Source organism: Cyprinus carpio, chromosome B21 (assembly GCF_018340385.1).
Source record: "Cyprinus carpio isolate SPL01 chromosome B21, ASM1834038v1, whole genome shotgun sequence".
NCBI classification, from domain to species: Eukaryota; Metazoa; Chordata; class Actinopteri; order Cypriniformes; family Cyprinidae; genus Cyprinus; species Cyprinus carpio.
This window is the reverse complement of record NC_056617.1, coordinates 8,014,305-8,037,846: the sequence shown is the minus strand read 5'-3', so window position 1 is coordinate 8,037,846 and position 23,542 is coordinate 8,014,305. Positions and strand designations below refer to the sequence as shown.

General features: G+C 36.3%; 1 protein-coding gene across 1 annotated transcript in view; it reads left to right on the top strand.

Annotated features, from left to right (window-relative positions):
* The window catches only part of si:ch211-196i2.1 (collagen alpha-1(I) chain), a 68,835-nt gene that overhangs the window by 17,578 nt on the left and 27,715 nt on the right, over nucleotides 1-23,542 (top strand). Inside the window, 7 exon segments of the mRNA XM_042747890.1 lie at nucleotides 9,962-10,080; nucleotides 10,083-10,108; nucleotides 11,009-11,167; nucleotides 12,276-12,471; nucleotides 14,406-14,537; nucleotides 14,785-14,865; nucleotides 22,630-23,283. Coding sequence (XP_042603824.1) covers nucleotides 9,962-10,080; nucleotides 10,083-10,108; nucleotides 11,009-11,167; nucleotides 12,276-12,471; nucleotides 14,406-14,537; nucleotides 14,785-14,865; nucleotides 22,630-23,283 — 1,367 coding nt within the window.

Genomic DNA, 23,542 nt, shown 5'->3' with positions numbered 1-23,542 from the left:
TGTCCACCAGCATCAAACCAGAATGGAAGTGGTTTGCAGCAGTGTAGCGTATGTTTCTAGTCTTAAACTTTTTTGAAATAACAACAGACAAATAATTTTATGGTTGGATAGCTGCTACAAAGGCTAGGTTTGACATGGATATTTGACAACAGCCTATGCTAGACAAAGATGTCTGATCTCAACAATAATGCATATTTACCTTGTGATTACCTCCATTCATGTTTGCAAGAAACCATGGAGAATTTGACCTGAAGCAATTTCAGTCATCTGTCTCCTGTTGTTGTCTGCAGATGAGTATTCACAAGTGTCCATTTTGAGATAGACATGTATTTTTTTCCTTATTTATATGCTTTTTTTCTGACATTGTCAATGTCTTTGTGCCTCTCATGGTTTTGGGCATTACATTTTAGACCAGCGGTTTTCAAACTTTTGGAAGTCAGGGAGGATTTTCCAAGGACCCCTTCATAATTATAACAGTATTTAAGGCTAAAGTTTAATGTGGGTAGGAGGAATGAACATAATATGAATGTTTTATTGGTGCAAATGGTCCCCTTTGTATATGTACTTTTTAATACTACAGCATAATATAATTCAATTGATCATATTTTCCTGAAAGTTACACCAGGTCAGGGGGGAAAAGACAAAACAAAACATAAGTTGCATTTTACTATTAATTTCAGAAATTATTTAAATACTGAATAGGTCTAAATAAAACAAATGTTAGGAAAAAAAAAAAACATTATAAACACTAAAATGAATTTTACTTCCCCTCACTCCAAATCATTTAAATTTTGTGGCATTTATAGCAAAATGAATAAATGAATATATCATAAATGAATATATATGCATATAAAAAAAATGAATTATAGTACCGATCATTACAAACAACATTTATTTTAAATGCCATAGGCGCCGATCCCATGGGTGCTCATGAAAAACACAAGATAGTCTTTGTTCATTTTAACCAATAAGAAATGGATTGCAGCTTTTATTCTCATATTTATAGTTCATTTGAGGCAGTTTTTGCCATTATTTTAATGGCAAATGTCAAGAGTGCATTATTGTAATACGAGAGGGCGCCAGCATGAATCTCTCGGCTTACAGCAGGCTTGCTCTCATTATAATATAGTGATCATGGCTCTGCACTCCCTCAGATATTACGTGTAACTCAAACACGCGAATAAGTGCTTTTTGTAAACAGGTATTTATTAAATAATTTTATTTAGTGAAGCGCAACCCTCATAGAAAGAATGTGTGTATTATTTGTTTGGTAATTGCATGCATATCACCCCCAAGGGTCCGCGGACCTCTGTTTGAAAACCCCTGTTTTAGACAGTTTAAGTGGAGGGATCGAGTCAAGTCAGGGTTAAGTCATGAAAATATCTGTGAAATATGAAAAATGGTTTACCTGATGCTAATATTGAGCTATTGTAGTTATATGTTCAGAATGGCATACAGATTATTTTTTGCAGTGTACTGCATGAAGTATGAAAACGAAGCTGAAAGTTTCACTGAAAGTAAAATTAGAGTCGGTAATTTCATCCTCATACTGTACAGTATACGTACTGAAACACAGTATACATACTTTCTTTTAAATCCATTGTCTTACCAAGAGGATTCAAGGATATTCATTGTTATCACTGTCTCATTTGTGCAATTGTGCATGTCACACTAGAGAATTGCTCCTGATCACTTTTAAACTGCTGACACTCGAGTACTACCTCCCAGTTCAGATACACTGAGTTCACTATCTCTCACATTTTAAGGCAAGAAAGCTGATAGTACTTAATGATCCTTTAAGCTCTTGGCAGATGAACGAATGCACAGCTATTACAACGAAAGTCTCCTTCCTACAGTGGGTCTTTTGAGCTTTTGCTCCAGAGTATTCCCTAAGGAACTTGCTTTTTTTCTCTGTAGTGAAAGTCTGCCAAGCGCTGTCAATTCAAACCAATCCGAGAAGGTTAAACAGAACTCTAGACATGTCTGACTTAACTCCTAAGACTTAACAAGTCTCTCTGTGTTTTGAAAAGGCTTGCCCCGAAGAAATGCCATCGCTACAGAACACATATTTAAAAGTAATAAAATTGCATACCTCCCTCAGATATTTAAGAGTATTTTATTTTATTTTATACAGAACTGAAGCAAGAAATATCCTTAGTGGAAGATCATAATGTTCTGTTGTACTGGGTGTCTCTTTCCTTTTCCTTTTCCTTTCCCTTGAGTTTGAGTTCTCACTGAAACCCAGTAGACAAATTGTCCCACTGTATCCGGACCATTAGTTACAGCCTGGTATCTTTCATTCATTTTCCAGATGAGCAGTAGAGCAAAGAAACTAACAAACAAAAAAGAAAGTCTGTTAAAGCACGTGTCATCTTTTAGACAGTCCTAATGAATTCAGCACAGCCCTTATTTACCTTGCATAAAGCAAATGTCCCAGACTTAAAATCTTATTATTAAGTCACTGAAAATTTAATCTAATGATGTTTTCTTATTACCTCTGATTTGTTATCAGAGTACAGCCGTGGGTGATTAGACCCTTCACCTGCTCTGTGGAAACCGAATTTGAGCTGGAGCGAATTTATCAAACTGACCACATCTTGGGCTTTTAAGAAGCAGTGCTGTTCACATGTGAAGGTTCAGCAGGTTAGGGGAAGTCTTTAATCACTGATTATTATGCCATCCAACCTCAATCTTGTCAGGCTGCCCTACATAATTGGGGTACAGTAATTGAGCTATCTTCTAGCCCTTCCCGTGCCATTAGCGTAATGCTATCCTGGAGGGAAGACGCTGTGGCAGGCGACTCTACTTCCCCTCGATTATGGAGCTTCACAGGATCCAGGCGAAGGGGCCCAGGGCGGATATCAGCTGATAACCCTGTATTACTCTTGGAAATCAGCCATTTGGTTTGGGTAGGGCATTTTCGCCAAGGACAGAGCCTGATATGACCTCATATGGGGTGGTTAAGGCTAAATAATCCATTACCTTGGGGTACAGCGTGGCGACAGCTTCCATATGGAAGAAGAGTTCTCCAGGAAATGCAGGGGTAATGTAGTTGTGACTTGAAAAAAAGGTTAAGCATTTGTCTTTGTCAGCAAAGCCTGATTTTGTTGCATTTAAAATCCCAGTTTTGTTGAAAGTCGTTGTAGCCGTGTCTGTTGCTCTTTTTCTATGTTTTTGATCCACTAACAAGCTCCAGATCCATAAGCTCTTTCTGTAGAAGGCATTTGTGTGCACTATAGAAACAAAATCTGCTTTGGATGAAGTTTTGTGTTTTCATATAAGCTAGGGAGACTTTAAATAATTTATATAAAAACCAGCTCTACTAGAATAACTCAGCGGAATCAAACACATCAGAAAAAAACTCGATAGATTGGTTGATTCGCTTTATGGCACGGCCTTGTGTAATCAAAAGCATGAAAATCCTTTTATGTTTAAAAAAAATGAATGACGTGAGGTTTTCATAGGCAAGTCAAATGAAGATTTTTCACAATGATTAGGGGTGTGATGTCCTGCTTGCTCAGTGGGATTGTATAATATTCTATATTCAAGTAAAATTGACCCTGTAAAGCAGATGTTTTTCTCATTTGATGAAATGTGTGAACCCCATCTAGTAACATACGAGAGCAGAACATTTTGGGAATTTTCTACTGCCTCTTATCAGTCATCACTGCAAAGCGTCATTGTGCCACATGGGATCAATATGACCTCTGCCCTCTCACCTGCAGTTCAGAACATGAGCTCCATGTCTGGTTTCTCATCTCCATATCTCCTCTGAGAGCTTTCATGGAGTCTGTATCACAGCCCATCAATCCAGTCTTTCTGAGGCAGTTTAAACCCTCTTTCAGTCGCATGGTAGGTCCAACTGAGATGACTTCTGGACCTTAACATCTGCTTGGATGATTCAACAATCAGAACCTTCTCACAGAACCCTAAAAAATTACCTAAAGTGACTATTCCAAAGTTTTTATTTTTATTTTACACAATTTATTACTTTTATAGCCTGTTCTCCTCAGCCTCCTTCGGAGGATTCACTTTATTTTCCTTAATTTGTTAATTTGGATAAAACTAAATGTAAATTTACAATTGTTCTATCATTATGTCTGTTTTTAACCTTTTGATTTATTTTTTAAACTTAAGCCTACATTAAGCTAAAATGTAATTCTTTAAATTCAAATACGAATTGCAGTTCTGCCTCCTGTTTGTTTCATAGTCAGGAATTGAAATTGAAATTTAAAAGGAATTTTCATTCTCACTTCACCACGGAGCCCCACACATGGCATGCAGGGAAAAAATAGTAGGCTAAATCGTGTGCATGATTTACTATTTCGTTCCCTCAATTTGCTAAATCGTCCACACGATTTTTAAATCGAGGGAACAAATTAGTAAATTGTGCACACGATTTAGCAAATCGAGGGAACGAAATAGAAACATTTTAGTTACATCGAGGAAACAAATTAGTGAATCGTGCACACAGTTTATTTATTTTTTCTTGAATCTCATGTGCGGGGCTCCATACTTCACAGTGGAGGAAAGCACATTGTCAACATGATACATTTTCTTTTTTGTCTCTAAACTGATCCCCTGCAAAACAGTGCTGCTAAAAATGTTAAATCAAATAGTTTAACAAACAATTCCTTCATCCACCTCTTATATTTCTCCTCCACTTTCCTGAAGAGCTTGATATTCTGTACTAATTCTATAGAGCATCTCAATCTGCTGTTATCAGCAAGACTGAGAAGCCCAGACTACAGTGATAGATGAAATTCTTTTTCAGGGACTGTAGTGGCTCTGTATCTAGTTTTTGCGATTAAAGTTTCGCTTCATGGATGCAGCATGTGACATGATGTAACCTGTGGCTATTTCTGGATTTTATTTAGCGTCTGCACATGCGATCCATCAACACAGTCCCTGGGTGCCAGTGTTATGCGGTGTCTGAACACACCTTCCACGCAGTACTGACATCCACATCTGGCACTGTGTATTGAGCCCATACTGTAGGAGCAAATCTAACCTGCTTTCACAGGATATGCTGAGGAAGATGCTTTACTTCATTCATAATTGACCATATGCTACTTTTAGTATACAGGCATCTTGATTTTTCTTGCAGAAATATGCCATACTTAAAGCCTTTGCGATTAGTTTTTCTTGTAGCACGTATTGTTCAGTTCTAAAGAATGAATGATCTTACTGGGTTTCATCCTTCTGGTATTTTACTCATGTGAGTTTAAATGCTTGCAATGGGATATTATTTATTTCACCTTCTTATGTAAAGGTTGCTGTTTTGCATCAGTCTTGTCATTCCATCTTCCTTTAAACTTTAGCTGTCTGTGATTCTTATATTTATGGCTTGACCGTCAGAGCTTTGCTTTTATTCTTTAGATCAATCCTCCAGCAGCATCCCATTTCAAATTAGTCTACTGACGGATTCTTCTACCCACTACAAACCATTATAGGAGAGTTATGAGAGAGGAGCAGACTTTACTACCAGGGCAGAACAACTAATTCGTCTGCCTTCAAATTATCTTTCCGTCACATCGCACTTTTTTCTCTCTCGAAAAATCACTTTTTTTGTGTCGTTCTGTCGTCTAGTTTAACTTGACCTCTCCAAGTGATCCATGCAGCTCTGTACTTTGGAAAAGAGCTTGCACATTTTACCACAAATGTTGTTTGTCTCTCAAGAAATCTTCCAACAAGCACGTGTGAATGATCATGAGGGTCTTCACTGCAGGGCATGGGCAGAGATGAAGGGGCCTTCATTTGAGACGCAGTTGTGGCTTTTAATGCATGTCTTGGAAAACAATACTAGTTCTGTGTTATGGTTGCTGAGACGCCACGGAGAAGTTATTATCATATGCCGTAATTACTTACAGAATGCCAAACAATCCTTATTCAAATAGTTGTCTGACATTTGATCAATTATTCTCATTATGCATCACATAGAGGTGCTGGCAGGGAATGAAACAGTGGTTATGTACTTGGTGCTTTTATATTAGTTACTTTTACATGACCGAAATCTTTTGACTACTAAGTGAAATTATTTAACCCTTTGCTGAAAACCCTTTACCTTATTTAGTGTTCAAGGTAAAAAAACGCTTTTAAATCTCGTTATGCTGAATTATCACCAAATATTGGATTCATTCTTTTTGTTAACTTTTCTTTCAATTATCAAATTGGTTTTGTATTTTTTTTTTTGCAACTGGTTTGTCATAGGCCTCATTGATCTGAGCTAACGCATGTCAGTTTTAGTGAACAAAAAAAAAATGCAATGCAGAAGCACAGATAAATCAGCCTAAATCAGTCAGTTCCAAAAATAAAAAATCTGTGCTAATTGAAAGAAAACAAGTTGATATAAAGATTGAATCCAGTATTTGGTAATAATATGTCATAATGAGAAATTGATAAGAAATTGTTTTGAAGGTTGGTCATTTTAGACTAGGAACACTGCAAGTGTAACAATGTGGGGGGAAAATCCCCAAAATGTACAAAAATTCTCAAAAAAAAGTTGTTATACCCTGTGTGAGAAAAGTCAGTAAGCTTTATTCCAATATGATAACATTAACTAGCATTTTCAGAAAAATGAAAAACCAACATGAAAATGAACACAACATGGGGTTAAAATATGAAGAAGTAAATTATTGAAGGGATTATTTGATTGAGCTACCTTTCGTTGAATAGGAAAAGGAAATTAATATAAATGAATTGAATAAATTAATATTATAATTTAACACTGAAACTAACTCTTCTGTGTTCTAATTGTATTACTTTTTTAATTATTATTATTTTATGAATGATAAGAGCCATATAGCTTCAAAGCACACTATCCACTCCAACTCTTACTAACTTGTAGTTAGTGAAGTTTGTCTTTTGTCTGAGTGGGTTTATTGTGGCTACACTGAAAAGCCCTGTTATCCACTCTGTTGCACATCCATGTGGCAGTTGTACGGCTTGCAGACATGATGTGTCCTCAAGGAATGTTCTCCTTGGCTTAGTCCAAGCTCTCCCAAGCACGGCCACAGAAGTAGGCCTGAGCCTATATGGAAAATGCTTGACTGATGAATGCATCACCCACAGCCCTCACAGAAGGTAGTCAAACAGTATGCATTGTGTGACCCCCAAATCAATCTTCCCTGTCATAAACACAGCTTTGTACATAAGCCTTGTTTTGAAACACGGACACCACGGTGCCCTCAGGATCTGGCGCTTGTTTATGAGTGCACGTGTTTCAAGTAAGAATGATTCAGGTGTCTGGTTTGTGGGTTGTTTTTTTCTTTCTGTGTGTGTTGTCATTTCTATCATCAGAAATTGAGGGAAAATGCATCAGTCATTTTGCTAGAGTGAACTTAGGTAAGAGCTGTTAAACCTTAACCTTTCCTGAAAGCAAGGAGTGTATCCTTTCTCTAATTCCCTTTGTTCTCTCTTCTCCTCTATGTTATTCTTTCTTTTTCAGAGTTTTTTGATAAATGATACCATGTTGCCATGATGCTTCAACAGCACATTTCTCCAACCAGCTCTCTAGATTATAATCTAAATGAGTGGAATATCCTTGCAGGATCTTTTATTCCAATGTAATTTAAGATGACAGCATCTCCACATCTGGACTGAAGTCATCTGAGCTTTGATGTGAGCATGATGTCATATCCTCAGTATTTATGGATCTTTTTGTTAGTCTAAAGCGGGTCTTAACCTGAAAATCACTTCTTTTGTTTTCAGACTTTCAGCCAGCAGACTCAGTTTGTTGATATATCATTGTAAGGACAGGAAGTAAGCCAAATTCTCTTGGAATATCAGTAACAATTTCCATTGGATAGCTCATGTATGGGTTAATATTGTTGGCTAATGGTTCAGGAACAATCATAGTGTTTTGAGAGGTGGATTTTAGTCTGTGTCACCAGATAGGGGTCTGCATATGTGTTTCCAGCATGAAACTGTGATCAATACAGCTTGACTAATAGCCATAAATAATGTGACAACTACCATGAAATTAGCTCTCCATTTAGAATTGTTATATTGCAGCATCAAGAGTACATTAAAGAATATATCTCTATTTAAAGAAAATTTGATTAAGAATTGCCGAAATTTCAGATGCGAGAAACCACCAAATCTGGTGAAAGTTTGAAGCATTTTCACATTGGAATGTGTTTACTATGAGACCAAGGGAGAGTAAGGGAAGAAGTGGATGTGTAATCCTACTGGAGCAGTTACATGTTCCTGGAAAAAGGCTTGCAGTCCTGGTGCAGTGCTCGTTACACAGTGTGTAAATCATCTGTGCTTCATGTGCATGTTCAGTCATCAGAATCCTCGCTTCACCTGTTGACTCACTCTCCTCCTTAACAGTGTTGGCAGAAGCAGTCATAAGCATAGTTTTGTTAGTTTGCCTGATGTCAGTGTCATCTCATGTAATTTTGCATGCTCATTTTTCATATTTTTACATTTAGATTACCTTTGTCATCTAACATTCACTTAATATTAGAAATACTTATAACTTAATAACAATGTTTAATATAGACATTCACAGATCTCAAAATAAATATTAATTTTTCATACTGTATATGTTATAGAGCTGTTATACCTAAAACTTGCAATATTTAAAATTATTTATTTTAGATTTTAGCATTTTTTATTTTACTCAAAATGGTACAAATACTATATGTACATTGTCATTCATAATTTTGGTGTCAGAAAGATTTTTAAGAAATTAATAGTGTTATTCAGCAACAATTCATTAAATTGATCAAAAGTGACAGTAAAGACATTTACAATGTTATAAAATGTTTATTTTTAAATAAATGCTTTTTTGAACTCTTTTGAACCTATTAATCAAAGAATCTAGAAAATATGTATCATGTTTCCACAAAAATATAAAGCAGCACAGCTGTTTAAAACATTGATTATAATAAATGTTTCTTGAGCACCAAATCTGCATATAAGAATGCTTTCTGAAGGATTATGTGGATTATATTTAACAATATTGATCAAATAAATAATGTGTAGTGTTATACTTTTTCAAAAAAGTCACACAACCTCACCTTGTTCTCAGGGCCAGCAGCATACAGAAACCTGATAATAATCATCCTAAAAACATAAATAAAAATTAAAACCTATTATAATAAATTAATAATGTTACACATGCAATCTGATAAATAGCACAGTGCATATAAAATAAATAATATAAATAATGTAATAACTGTAGAGATTAAAACCAAAAGCATGTTAATACATCTTGTAAATGAAGTCTGCACTCCAATCTGAAGCTTATGGTGATAGATCAGTTCTCACAAAGTAAACTAGCTGCTCTGCCAGGTGCATTTCAGACCTGCTCATTGCAAATGGTGCTTTCTGAGTACCTCTCTCTCATTTGATTAAATGCAGCATTCAGCAAGATTAATTTTCTCATTTTAAACAATGCTGCGCACTAAAACACAAGCCTGCAACCCGGGGGCATGAGGTATGTACAAGCACATAAACATTAGCAAGCACACGCTGTAAATTAAGTAATTCAGCGCCCACAGGAAATGAGCATGTTAAAGAGGAAACACAATGGTGGGCACTATAGGGGTATGACTGCACCTTTTAAGACCAGCTGACTCGTTATGATCCTCTAAACGTGTAATGAAAGGGCTGAACAGGTCAGTTTCTCCATACGGTGAAGTGATTTCCTGAGTGACTGCTCTCACACAGACTTACCTCAGAGTCGCTAAGACCTCAACAGAGCTAATGATTAATACTGCAAAAATGCACCTACACAACAGAGCCTTTTGTTTACACACTCACATTTCATCATCACCACCTGCTTCATCATAAAAAAAAGATTTCTCTGGGATCCATTATGCAACCTAGGCTAGACCTAGTCCTCCTGTGACTTACCCACCCTCATATCTTTCAGGAAAAAAGCTGAAGTTTTGTTGAGAATGTACTTAATGGGCCTAACATGTTTTTCCTCTTACTTTTAATTGTTTGGCAGAAGCAATAGACCTTCTTGATCATCTGTGGCAGGTGGCTAATCACAGCAATGCATCAGTGACACAGGAAACAAAAATATCCACACCCCCACATATACCACAACACCACACCCTCTATACAAACAACTACGGCAGGTGTTTGGACACAGGTACGCAAGTTAATTTTTTTCTGACATAAAAATTGTGTTTTTTTTTTTTTATTATGTTTTTATGATGTTTTTCTGTTAAGACACTCCAAACATTGTTTGTACGTGTATCAATATTAAACATATACATATACAGTATTGGTAACTTTAGTATAGGGACCAATTCTCACTATTAACTAGTTGCTTATTAGCATGCCTATTAATAACATATTGCCTGTTCATTAGTACTTATAAAGCACATTTTCTGCATTAGGGGTGCACGATAAATATCGGCCGATAATTAATGCGCATCTTGTCAGTAAAGCTGGTTCTCTAATCAGCGGTAAATTCCATCAGGTGCATGATTTCACACAGAGCAGCTGTTACTACACAGAGCCGTTGTTAACTGACAAGCTGCGCAAATCCACGTTCATTATCAGCATTGATTTGCGCAGCTTGTGAGTTAACAACGGCTCTGTGTAGTAACAGCTGCTGTATGTGAAATCAGGCACCTGATGGAATTTACCGCTGATTAGAGAACTGGTTTTACTCACGAGATGCGCATTATTTATCGGCCGATATTTATCGTTCACCCCTGTTCTGCATGACCATATTCTACATCCCTAGTCCTACCCAATACCTAAATCTACCAACTACCTTGCTATCTATTAATTAGCAGGATATTAGTAGTTTACTGAGGCAAAAGTCATATTGTTAATGTTTTGTAAATAGCGAGAATTGGACCTTAAAATAATGTGTGACCACAGTTTTGTGTCCTTGTGAAAATAAGCTCAAAACCAATTTGTGGTTTGATGTTATGAAACTCTTTGTTTCTTTTTTTCATTTTATATACTGTATGATATTATTTCTTAAAGCCAATGTAGACATGTAATTCTAAGCCTTTCTCTCTCATTTCATTCTCAGGTTTGGTGATGAGTTCAGTTTGCTGTTGCATCTGCGTAGCTCCCAGTCTGAAGACCGCAGTGTGCTGACTTTCCTCTGTCCAGATGGACACATTCTCCTGCAGATTCGCATCAGTGCCTACACCTTTACCTTTATCAGTACCCAACAACGACACTATGAGTGAGTCTTAACTTCACTGATAGACATGGAGAGTGTTTAAGAAACACTTTACCTCTAATTTTATCTCTTATATTTACCATGTTGGAAATATTATGGAGTCCCTGTGTTCAGTTTATTTTATTTTATTTTATTTTATTTTATTTTATTTTATTTTATTTTATTTCTACCAAGCAGACAGTTAGAGCATCCAAACAGTTATTCACCTTATAAAAAACACACATTTCCTGACAAGACAAGTTGGAAAGGAGACAAGTCTTCATTATTGCCAATGTTGAATTATTCATAAAAAGGGATTAACGAGGAACCATCTGAAAACTCAATTACTTGGTGGTCTTCATTTTTTGTGGTTCATACTTTGGTCCCAAAGCTGTCATCTTGGCAGGAAAAATATAATTAAAAAGGCACATCTCAGTGAATCCTGTTATGTAACCACAGTCTGTTTATTCTCCTTCTCCTCTCTTATTTTCTGTTGCTTGATTTTAATGTCATTGACCTTCTTTGTTCCCCTTTAATGATGACAAAACCATCCTCATCGTTTGCTCATTCTTCATGTCATGGAAATATTAGTTTTGGCCAATGGTTAATTTTAAACACAAGCACAGACCCCACTGTGTTGAGGAGCCCTCTGATATATTAAACCAAGATTTCTGGATTTGGCTTAGACTTAAGCCAAGCTGTACAGTGGAGACGTGTAAATGAGGCATGGGATTTAACTCATGGCCTCTCAAAACTAATATTTGGACCTGTCGCCTAATTACCCACCTGCAGGACAAAATAAATGGAAGTTTTACGCTCACATTTTACTTGTTTGTGCTTCTCATTTATTATGAGGTGACATAACAATTCCATAATGTTCTCACTATGTTCTTATATGGGTTTCTGTTTAGTTAAAGCTTGCATATACAAAAAAAAGTCATTTGTCATTATACAGACAGGAAGCGTTATGGCTCTGAATGTTTTGCCAGGAAATTTAATGGCTTGTGCTTTCCCTGGTCTCCCCCGACTCTCCTTGTTTTCCGATGGTCTGCCATGTGATTTGACCAGTCCACCCTGTCAAGAAAACTAAATAAAGTAGTTTGTTTTTTAAAACCCGTCCTGTCATTCCCAGGTTCCCCGTGGCAGTGCTGTCTGATGGGGGTTGGCACCGCGTGGCAGTCAGCGTCTCCTCGGGCCGGTTGGCATTGTATGTGGATTGCTCCATGGTTGAGAGCGTGGACTGGGATTACAAGGATGGTTTGGGAATCTCCACTGATGGCCTGGTTATGGTGGGAGGAATCATTGAGGGTTTTGAGACACCTTTTGAGGTCAGTATGCAAACATACAAGGATTTAGTACCTATCACTTACTGTGTGATGAGAATAATTTATTCTTCATCTCACCAGCTCTCAGCACATGACACATACTCTAAATACATCTCCAAATGTTCCCAGTCGGCATTTAAACCCAAAGTAAGGTTTATGGAGGATGAGTATTTCTCAGTGTTTAGGAGTTACTATACCCCAAGCACATCTGCGTTTATACTCATTCAAGTTTCCAGAAGGATTTGATATTCTGTTGCTGACAAGCGGATAGAGATTTAAAAATTTGTATGTGCAACTATCTGTTACAAACTGCCAGCACAGTTTCATGCATAAATAATATCTGATGCAAAATTGAACAAGAGTATGATTTGTTGGTTCATAAAAATAGTATGTCATAACATGAAACATTTCATGTAGCACTCAGTTAAAGAATGCTTTTACTAAATAATTTATTATATAAAATTAATCATGCTCTTGTCCCCAATTGTAAACTCAATCTTCTCCCCATAGTGCAGGTATCCTAAATTCAAAGTTCCTAATCCTTTAATGCATTGTTCATATTGACAGCCATATTTATTTGTAGAAGTGAAATCCGAAAAATTTACTCCAAAATCAATCCAAGATGTAGATGAGTTTGTTTCTTCCACAATTTAGCATTTCATGATTTGTGAATGGGTGATAAAAACATCACAATGATCCAAAACATGAACCTATTCCAGGAGTCGGCAACCTTTTCGGCATGATGTGCTATTTTTTATTTTTCTGGTTAACCACTGTGCCAACACCCCCCACCCAATGCATTTTGTATTTATACAGTACATACACATTTTTAAATGATACGATAAAAAAAAAAACAATAGGCCTATCTGATTTTCATGCAAATTGTTTTTGAATATTTTTTATAAATTGTTTTTTAAACTTTTCAAAAGTTTCTTGAATAACAGATATACAGTGTGACCATACTGAACACCACTGTATGTGTTTGTGTGTGTGTGACAAGGCCAATGCATTAAAATCATTCACTTTAATCAACATTATATATTAATGCGCTGCTTCAATTGATGTGTGCACGCACATACACACACATTCACCACTCGCACAGAAATCTGAGATCGCGCTGTGCAAAAAGTGTAAAGGAGTAAAGGAGTCACTTCTACAACCCTAAACATATGATTGTTGACATTTTAACATTTTGTTGTCTCCGCTATGAACAAGAAACATTTATGCTATCTTAGATTAACATGCTTGGCATATAAATGATACATGTAAAAAAAGAGTTACACTAGATGTAGAATGTTTGTAGCTGGAGTGTGTACATGGCCAACGATTATAGATTATAACAATAGACCCACATCAAGTTGGGGTTAAAAAAAAAAAAAAAAAAAAAAAAAAAAGCCATTTTGAGAGATTTTTTTGGCCTTTTAAAATGGATTTCAAAATAAATTCCTGTGTTATGCTGAAGGACAGGCATTTTAATGGAAGTAGGAGTATAGTTTAGACAGCTGTGCACAAGATAAATGCCCTTTTTTAGTTGTGTTATACATGGAAAGTTAATACAGCATGAAGTCTAGGCTGAGTCTCAGAGAATGACATCATAGAGTCCAAACATCCCATTTACATACTCGTACACTGAACTCAGTCATAAGGTGACATGATCAGGGTTTGCATTTGCCCCACTTCTAGAGCAACACTTCATGATCAAAACGAATATCATTGTATTATAAGATGTTTGAGATATCATTGGACTGCAATCTCCAAGCATTGATTGATTCATATGTATTCATATCTGAAGTGACCTGTTTATAAAAGCATGTATGCTTACGTATGTGTGTGTGTCTGTAAGCAGACATGCATATACAGTATGCACTCTGTGACCATATTGGTTGTGTATAATCATCTGTATAGGTGTAATAGTTTCATTTGCCTCGTATCTTTAGGGTGATCTGATGCAAGTGGCATTTCTGATGGGAGAACCAGATGCAGCTCGAGATCAGTGTGTCATTTTACAACCCCAGTGTGGCGGAACTGGACACAAACCACCTCGCTCACCTCACATACACACTGAAGAGGTAAGTGAGCCATACTGTACAGGGAAAATCATATAACCTACCCACACTGATATCTTATGAGATTAGTTTCTGCCAAGTGACTGATGAATTCACTATGACATTGATATAAACAACAAAAAATATAGGAAATGCATTTATATTTTATTATGTGTATACAGTATCTGTAAATATATAATAATTTCAAGAGTTCTACAGTATCTACATACATCATCTTTTCTTCAGCTTTGTTTTCCCTTTCCCTGTCCAGGAACTTCTTCTGTCCTCAAATGACCTGGAGGACTTATTAGAGACAGCAGAGGATAGTGAATCTATTCGTGCAAAACGGACTGTAAGTAGCAATACAGTGCAGCTGTGACATAGTAAAAGTTATTTCTCATGTAAAGTAAAATTCATAGTCCAAATTGATACTGTTATTTACTCACCTTCATGCCATTCCAAACCCATATGACATTCTGTAAAACATACAAGAAGATGTATTTCAGAATGTCCATGGTGGTCTTTTCTATAGCACAAAAAAGAGGACTGTCATACTGTCAAAAATAATGGAGAAGCAGCTTAAAAGTTTATTCTCTTCATCACAAAAAGCTTTGTACAACTTCAGAAGACTCTATATCAATACAAAATATGGCAGATAAGACTTATGAACCACATTTATGGTACATTTATGTTGCTTTTTGTTTATTTTGGGAGCTATATGATGGTGAGTAAATGATGACAGAATTTTTGGTAAAGTAACTCTTTAAATAAGTATCCATTCAATTAATATTAAATTACCTTGCAAATAATCAAATAATGTAAAGATACTATTAAAATACTTATGTTGGTATTATCCTAGAGTTTTATAAATTAATTGGATAAAGAATTGTTCAATCCTATCTGCTTTTGGCACATCATGACTTACTTTCTTGTAAGTCAAACAGTATGCGTACTGTATCTCAGCCAGTTTTAGAGTTAAGAGTTGTTATTTCTCACAAAAAGTGCTGAAAAGTTTTGTTTTTTGAAAATCATATTTTGATTGCATGTTTGGCATGGATACAACTGCTTGAAATTGTGACTTCAACCATTACATGTGAACTGTCAACTTATATTACCACTCAACATATTTTAAACCTTGTTAAAAGCTGTATTTGTATTTGCACACTGTCAGGCAAATACAAATACATATATATGTAGAAAATCAAAAGAAATTCCTGATGAGAACAAATGACTGTCTTACAGTTGTCCAACATACTGTGAACCTGTAATCACTTATCACACCCAAAGTGTGTTTGCCAGCTGTGAGCTGTTTGGCCATTGGATTCATGATCATTGTGGGCTGTGAGTCAAACTTAGAAACTGCAGATATAAGTATTGATGGACTCCATATCCATACGTTTCAAAACCAAATGATTCTTTCTGTGAGAATGTAGCATAGCATGTTTAAAACCTCTTGCGCTTCAATCAATCACCTGGACTCCATTATCTTATGTCAAAAAGGTGGTGAATTTCAAAGACTAAAGAGCACCAGATTTTTTTAAATAACCTGTTTTATTTCTCCAGTTTCGGTGTCTCTTGTGGCATAACCTCTTGACTGAACCTTTTTGTTGTGGTGTTTCGCTTTGATGCCTCTGCCACTTTTGGTTTGCCTGTTTCCTGGTCTCATGCTCCCAGTGGAATAGATTAATAAGAAACTTATGGCTTTCTTTGATCCCTTTAACCGAACAGGAGGTCAGGGGTCAAAGGTAATTGCTAATTTAGCTTGTCACTCATTTTTAGTGTCACAGCTTTGAGGTCAAAGTCATAAATGTTTAGTTGGATATGTGTATGTATGCATATTTTGGGTCAGATTAAGCATTTTTAGATTTAGCAGTTTAACTATATAGATTTAGCAGTTTAATTATATAAGCACCATCAATCAAGGTCTAAAGCACAGACCCTGTCCAGACATGGAGTTTTACATGTTACTGTTATAGAAGATGTTTGCTTGACCCAGTTGGTGAAGTGTGTGTGATTGTCAGAGTTCATAATGCTTTTGTGTTTGTTTGTTTGTTTCTGTTTCTTTTGGGTTGTTCTGCTCAGTCTTGCAGAGGTAGTATATATGATGGTGTTAGTGTGTTTAGAAATAGCCTTGTTCTTCCCGTCGGTTTCGTTTGGCAGAGGTGGGCACTGTAATTGATTTACTCTGCACTAAAATTAGGTTTGAGTTGGACGGATAACTCCTCTAGGGAAGTGTCAGAATTACTCAGACAGGCTGTGAAGTATTCAACATCTCCAGACGTGCCTTTGAACTCACTCTCTCGATGAGTATAAAGTAAGCAATGTAAGATTTGTGTAGGCGCTCTATTTGTTTATGGACAGAAGTGTGGACATGCATTAGACATTTCCAACTGTCCTTAAACTAAGCACTTTGGAAGCGCTGTTTATTCAAGACATTGTTTATAAAGAACCTGAGCTGCTCATTTTTCCAATCTTCTTCCTGATTTCAGGGACAAAGGTTGAAGGTTAGGCTGAGTGCATTTTGTTTGTTCTATCATCTTTGTCATTTTCTGCTCAAAGGATTATTATTATTAGCTCTGGAGAAGGCAGGGATTTCAACTAATGTCTAAGTTGTTATATCACACCCAGTTAAACAATTCAGACACTTTACCTGAAATCGTTATTGTTTTATTTATTGATAGTGATAAAAGTTAAAACGTTGGAGGTCAATAAGATTTTTTTAATAGAAAATTAATGGGGTTTTTTTATTGAGCAAGAATGCATTAAAAGTGACAGTAAAGATTTTTTTTTTTTCATTTAAAATAAATGCTGTTTTTTTTAACTTTCTGTTCATCAAAGAATCCTGAAAAAAGTATTATTGTTTTTACAAAAATATTGAGTATAAAAATTGTTTTCAACATTGATAATACTAAATGTTTTACAATAAGATATTACGTTTTTAAAATATATTCAAACAGAAAAGTTTTTTAAAATCAGAATAATATTTCACATTGTTGTTTTAGATCAAATAAATGCAGCCTTGGTTCTACTTGGGGAAAAAATGAAATGAAACATTTTTTTTTTTACTAACTCCACACTTTTGAACAGTTTCTGTTCTTTCGTTCCAAGCCTCTTGCCACACCTCAAGACATTACAAAGATATTTACACACACATACTGACGTACAAGCACGGATTGAGGTGAGCTCATAGAACAGTTACCTTGCAACCTATTAAAAAAACTACTTAAGATGATGAGCCTATGAACACATCTGTCATCTTAGTTATAATTGAGGCAATAAGTTGTATTCTTGTCTGTTAGCTTGGAATGCATGCCATTTCCATGTCCCAAGCTTTAAAAAATCCCTCTCAGCAAATTACAACAATGCACTGACGCTTTAAACTGAGAAGGTTCTCTTTCAGATATGACAGAATCATAATGTGCTCACAGTAATATACGGTAATTGGAGTGTGCCAAGGATTCCACTGATGGAATTTAAATTTAGTTTACTTTAAAATCCAATAGCGGAAATATATTTATGACTTGATTGTATGACCGTTTTATCAATGGCCATGCGAGACAAAGTTTAAATCAACAGAATTCTATTAAAACTTTTTCTGCCTAGAAATGTGTTTGCAAATTATATTTAAGCTCTAAAAAGTTTTTACAAGCTGAATCATAGGTTTTGGTCTAGACAGCTGCTGAGAATATCATCCATAAAACAATCTGTTTGATCTATTCAAATTGATCTGTTTCCCTGCAGCAGCTGTCAGTTGTTTAGTACAACAAATATAAATGTGTTTGTAATTAAGTTCATATCTATGTATACATGTGCAAAATATTGTGTCCCATTTGGATGTCACAATGACAATAAACAAGAGTAACAACTTGTGATTATACGATATTCTGCCCTTTTTTGAGCTCAGCTGTGCAAACTGCTAAGGAATTTTTCTTTTTTTGGTGTGTATGATGGTTAACTGAAAACTTCATAATTATATGTCATTGTGAAGGAGTCTATATCACGCCTGCTCTCCTCCTTACTGTCTCTCTATCCTCGGGCAGTCACAGACTGTTCCCGGTACCCTCAGCTCAAGCTCCACTGACTGTAATTATCTGTTCTGAGACCGTAATTTAGTACCATCCATCCCCAAACCCACAATAAATCACATGCAGTGAATGCAAAGAGACTTTATCATGCAAAAATATTACTCTTTGCCATTATGAATGGATGGATGGATGTACAGTTAGATAGCCTTGTCAGCACTTATCAGGCTCCTACAAATCCAGAACTGACTGGAATCTTCTGGAAGCAATTATCCGTTATTTGGGAAGGACCCTTGCGACAGATGTCCATAGATTGTCTTCATAAGGACTCTCCATATGGAGACTTGTGTTATGAGTGGAGGGTGTGGATGGCTTTCTCTTTGATTTAGGATCTTCTCTTTGATTCAAAATACTACAGGTTTTTTTTGTTTTTTTGTTCTCTAGTTGCACGTAATTCACATCAGCAGGATCTCAGAAAGCTGTCAAAAAAGCTGTGAGTTCTGTCAGATGATGCCAAAAATGAGTTTGAATTTCCCATTGGTCCATTTTTCCCTATTAGCAGAGTGTTATTGTATAAACCACATCAATTAATTCTGATCCACCTAGGCATGCAAGTAAGTACTTGTATCTGGACACTACAAGCTCACAATGACAAGAGCACACGCTCCCACATACACCCGCTCAGTTCGCCCCAAAGCCAAACAGCCAAACAGGTGTCTCATTGTGTGAAGTAGATGATTTGTGTGTGACTGCATGTATTCTGGGTGTATGTGGGTGGATTGAGAGTTTGTGGGTGTGCTTGTGTGTTTTGCATGCATTTGACTAGTCTTGACTGTGAGTTTCACGGCATTTTTGTTGCAGTTGATGTATGTGTGAGTGAGTGAGTGAGTGAGTGTGTGTGCCACCATGAGAATCTGGATGTGTTTGCTAGGATGTTTTCTGTTGGATTTAATGAGATTTGGAGTGCAAGGTCAGAGGAATCACGTTCCAAAGGTATGGCTTCATCTGGCAACCCTTGCGAATTGTGTTTGTTTGGGACAATTGTTCTTACAAATCATGCATCCACCTTTTCAATCTAACAATGACACATGGGTTTGGTGGTGCACGCTAATCCAATAGTTTATGTAGCTTCATTTTTTTATGGATTTTAGTATGTGTATATATATTTGTGTTGAAAAATAAGTCATGTGCATGTAATCAAGTGTTAGTCCATCTCTCCTGAAGGCTGACTGTGGTTTGGCTGCAGATGTGAGAGGTTACAGTGGTTTCGGTTTATATGAGGGAAATAGTTTTCACTGAGCTGGTTCGACCCAGATTACCACAAACGCTGGGTTCATGTCCAGTGTCAGGGTGCAGATTTTGACTATATTTGACATTTATTGGTTTAACAGTATTTTATAATTTTGTAGTTGATTTTTTGAACTTCTCTCATTTCTCAGTTTTCTTTTTGTGATGCTTATTTTAGTATACTGTATGATAACCACTGTTCTTTATAGGATTTGTTTTTTAGATTATTATAATGTATAGAACTAAATTGAATTCCAAGCTTGACGTCATATTTAAAAACCTTCAGTGGCAGAAAAACAACAGCTGTGGCAACAGTTTTATGACGACCAAATTAACATAATGGATGAGACTGAGAATTAATTCAGTTATTTCTGCAGATGTAATTGGTGTTTCTTAATTAATTTTGTTTTTGTACCTAACCGTCTTTATTAAATTTGTTTAGTTTCCAGTTCTATGACATGGCTTTATGGACAGCTTTTTATGGGAAGCTGTATTTAAATCAGTCTAAGTGCAAGATACAGCTGGTTTGTCGTTCCCCATATAAATACCTGTGTGATAGATTTACAGATTGTCAAATCAGCTTTTTTGTACTGACTTACAGTATATGTGTGCGTGATTGTGTGTATGCACTTGATTTTTTTTAGACTTTCCACTTGCATACAGACCAAGACATTAAATGCAAATTTGTTCCTTTCAGAAATGAGGTATGATAATAGGCAAGCTTCTTTTGATTTTTTTTGCTTGTAAATTTACATTTTAGTACTGGTGGTGGTTAGCTGGCATGTAGACGCATGTGTAAATAATGTCTCTGAAGCCTAAAGGCATAACCTTTTTATTTTTTTAGGAAACCTTTACCTCTCCCACAAATCTGTCATCTGGCCCTTTTCACTGATCTGTCTAAACTGCATTCAGGCTTTTCTGTAACAGACCTTTAATAACAGCAGGGTTGTACATCATGTGTGCATCACAGCAACAAATCTGGGAACATTCATTTTTGAAGTGAATTATGTCTTAATAGTCATACTAATATATAGATCTTTGCCCAGTCTTGTTGCAGTCGCTTCTGTATTTTCTCCATCAATGTGATCAGAGATTTCCTATATAAATGTCACCACCACAATCTTAGGTTTTTGCTATATAGTTTCTCAATGTCTGTATGGTATTCTGTTGCTTGGATACAGTATGGATCAATGTAAATCTGTATGTTTTTCTTTTGCTTTTGATCAGATTCAAAAGAACAAACAAAAGCCTCTGGTCACTAATTAATGACAAAGCCCTACAGCGGTGATGTTACAGATATATTCATGTTGGTCCTTGTAACAGGAAGCCCCCTGGTGGCCATATGTTGTTATAGCTAGAGCTGCAGTGGAAGCTGCTTTTTACTTGGTGACTGGGCACTTAATGTGAGTCAGTGTGTTCAGACCCTCTTTGGCAGGCTATTAGAGGGATATCAGACCAACAACAGGAAGATAAGCTGGACGACAGCCCTTCGTAGTCAGGTGGAGATCAAGTGTCAGCTTATCAGGCCATGGCCACAGAAAGAGCCATTGTTAGTGATAGTATTAGGGCAGGGGGTCTGATTTTTGCCCAGGTTTTCTTCATATAAAGGCTTTTCCATCATATTTTTGTATAATTATATAATATATAATTATATAATGGTACTGTATGTGTTTATATTTAAAAAAAAATCCTGGAAGCCATGCAATTAACAGACCTGGCAACCCAAAGCAGTATAGAGTTATAATTGTGCAAAATAGCTTCATGTATAACTTTCCCGGACTCTAAAGTTTCTTTTTTAGTTTATCCGCTTGTAAAACTTGCAGATGCCACCAAGAAAACTGAAGCACTCATATTATCTTACAAAAGTCACATTACTGAAACACCTGGTTTAGACTTCATGCAAATAAAGCAACTAGACAGAATCACAGCAGATTTTAGGCTGACACATGTTTCAATTTTGCATGATGTCATTTTGATATACAGCAACAATCCTCTGCCTTTGACACTATGATGTGGGTGTTTTATTACAGGGAAAATGCTGTTTTTCATTTCCCTTCTCATCATTCAGAATCAAGTCAGATCATATGGAATCCAGACCACTCCTCTGTGTCATTTTTCCCTCTTTTTATTATGTATATATATGTATATATGTGTATATATATATATATATATGTATATATATATATATATATATATATATATATATATATATATATATATTGTCTCTTTCTTTAGATTTCATTGTCTTAAAACGTAGCCTGAGTGTGTGTGTGTGTGTCTGTGTGTCTGTGTGACATTGGTTTGCAAGTTTGCTTGTTGTTTGCGTGAGTGTGTTACTGTATGTCACTGTCATTCTGTTTGGACTCTAACTACCAGTGTGATGTAGACATGGAAAGATGCCTTGTTTGGAGTGGTACAAATGTGTGAGCCTTGCATGTAACAAATGCACATCTGATCTTTACATGATGTCAGATCTCAGTAGATCATTGCTGATTGCTACAAGATGTTTAATAGTTTAAATTATTGTTGTTTATCAGCCTGGAATTATTGCACTCTTGTATTTACCTTAACATCTGTTAGCAGCAGCAACTTCACAACCATATGTAAAAATGGAGATTACAGCTTTGATCAAGTCGCATAAACATTCTCACGGTATATTAGACATTATGATGAAGTGATTACATCTTCATTAAACATATCATAGTGAACATAAAGCTCCCAGATGTAAAAATTAATAACAAACAGAATTGAATAATACCTTACACTCAATTCTTGTTTGACATGAAGTAATTTATTTATGTTAATAGGGTCTCCATATACGTGGGATTATACGTGGTGACGGTACTCTGCCTACTGGATCCAAACGTCCTGGCTTTGTGGGGCGAGGTGATGTATTTGAGGTGGATGAGGATACAGACCTGGTAGACCAAAACAACTTGTCCAAAAACGGTGGTAAACCTTCCAAAACTTTCCCAACTGAAACTACAGGCAGCCATGATGGAAAACCAGACTCCACATCCAAACGTTTAGATGAAAACATCACCACTGACAAGCACAAATCTGGCAAACCTTCACCAAAGAAACCAGTGGATACCACAATTATCAACCTAGATGTTCAGGTACCTGAGAAACCTACTGGAAGTATTGTACCTAATAGTGAAATTCACCTGGAAACCACCTCCAGTCCTGAGGATCGAGAATCCAACTTGTTAAAAGAGGATTTGGGGACCATCACACAGGCTCCTCTGAGAACAACTTCTTGGGAGGGCATCTCAAAAGGAAGTGGAAGAAAAACATCCAAAACTCCAGATATCCCTGTAGGACATGGCTGGGGATCTGAGGAGCACCCAGGTACCGTTATACTTACAGGAAGGCATCGAGATCTTGTGCGTGGCTCTGATGGGAATATGTATCGCATTCAAAGAGGACCCATGGGGCCAGTGGGGCCCCGAGGTGAGCCTGTGAGTATAACTTAAGAATATATATATATATATTTTGCTTGTTTATTTCTTTCTTAATGCCAATCCAGCATCTGTGGCTATATTATGGCAAGAACCAGTTAATCCACACAGAAGTCGATCCATACACAAGTCTTATCTATACACACATGTCTGGGGACTATTTAGAATGTTCAATTAACCTAAACTGCATGTCTTTGGGCTGTATAGTATATAAGAATATATCAGTGTTGTTATTGTTAATTATTAACTAAGACAAAAT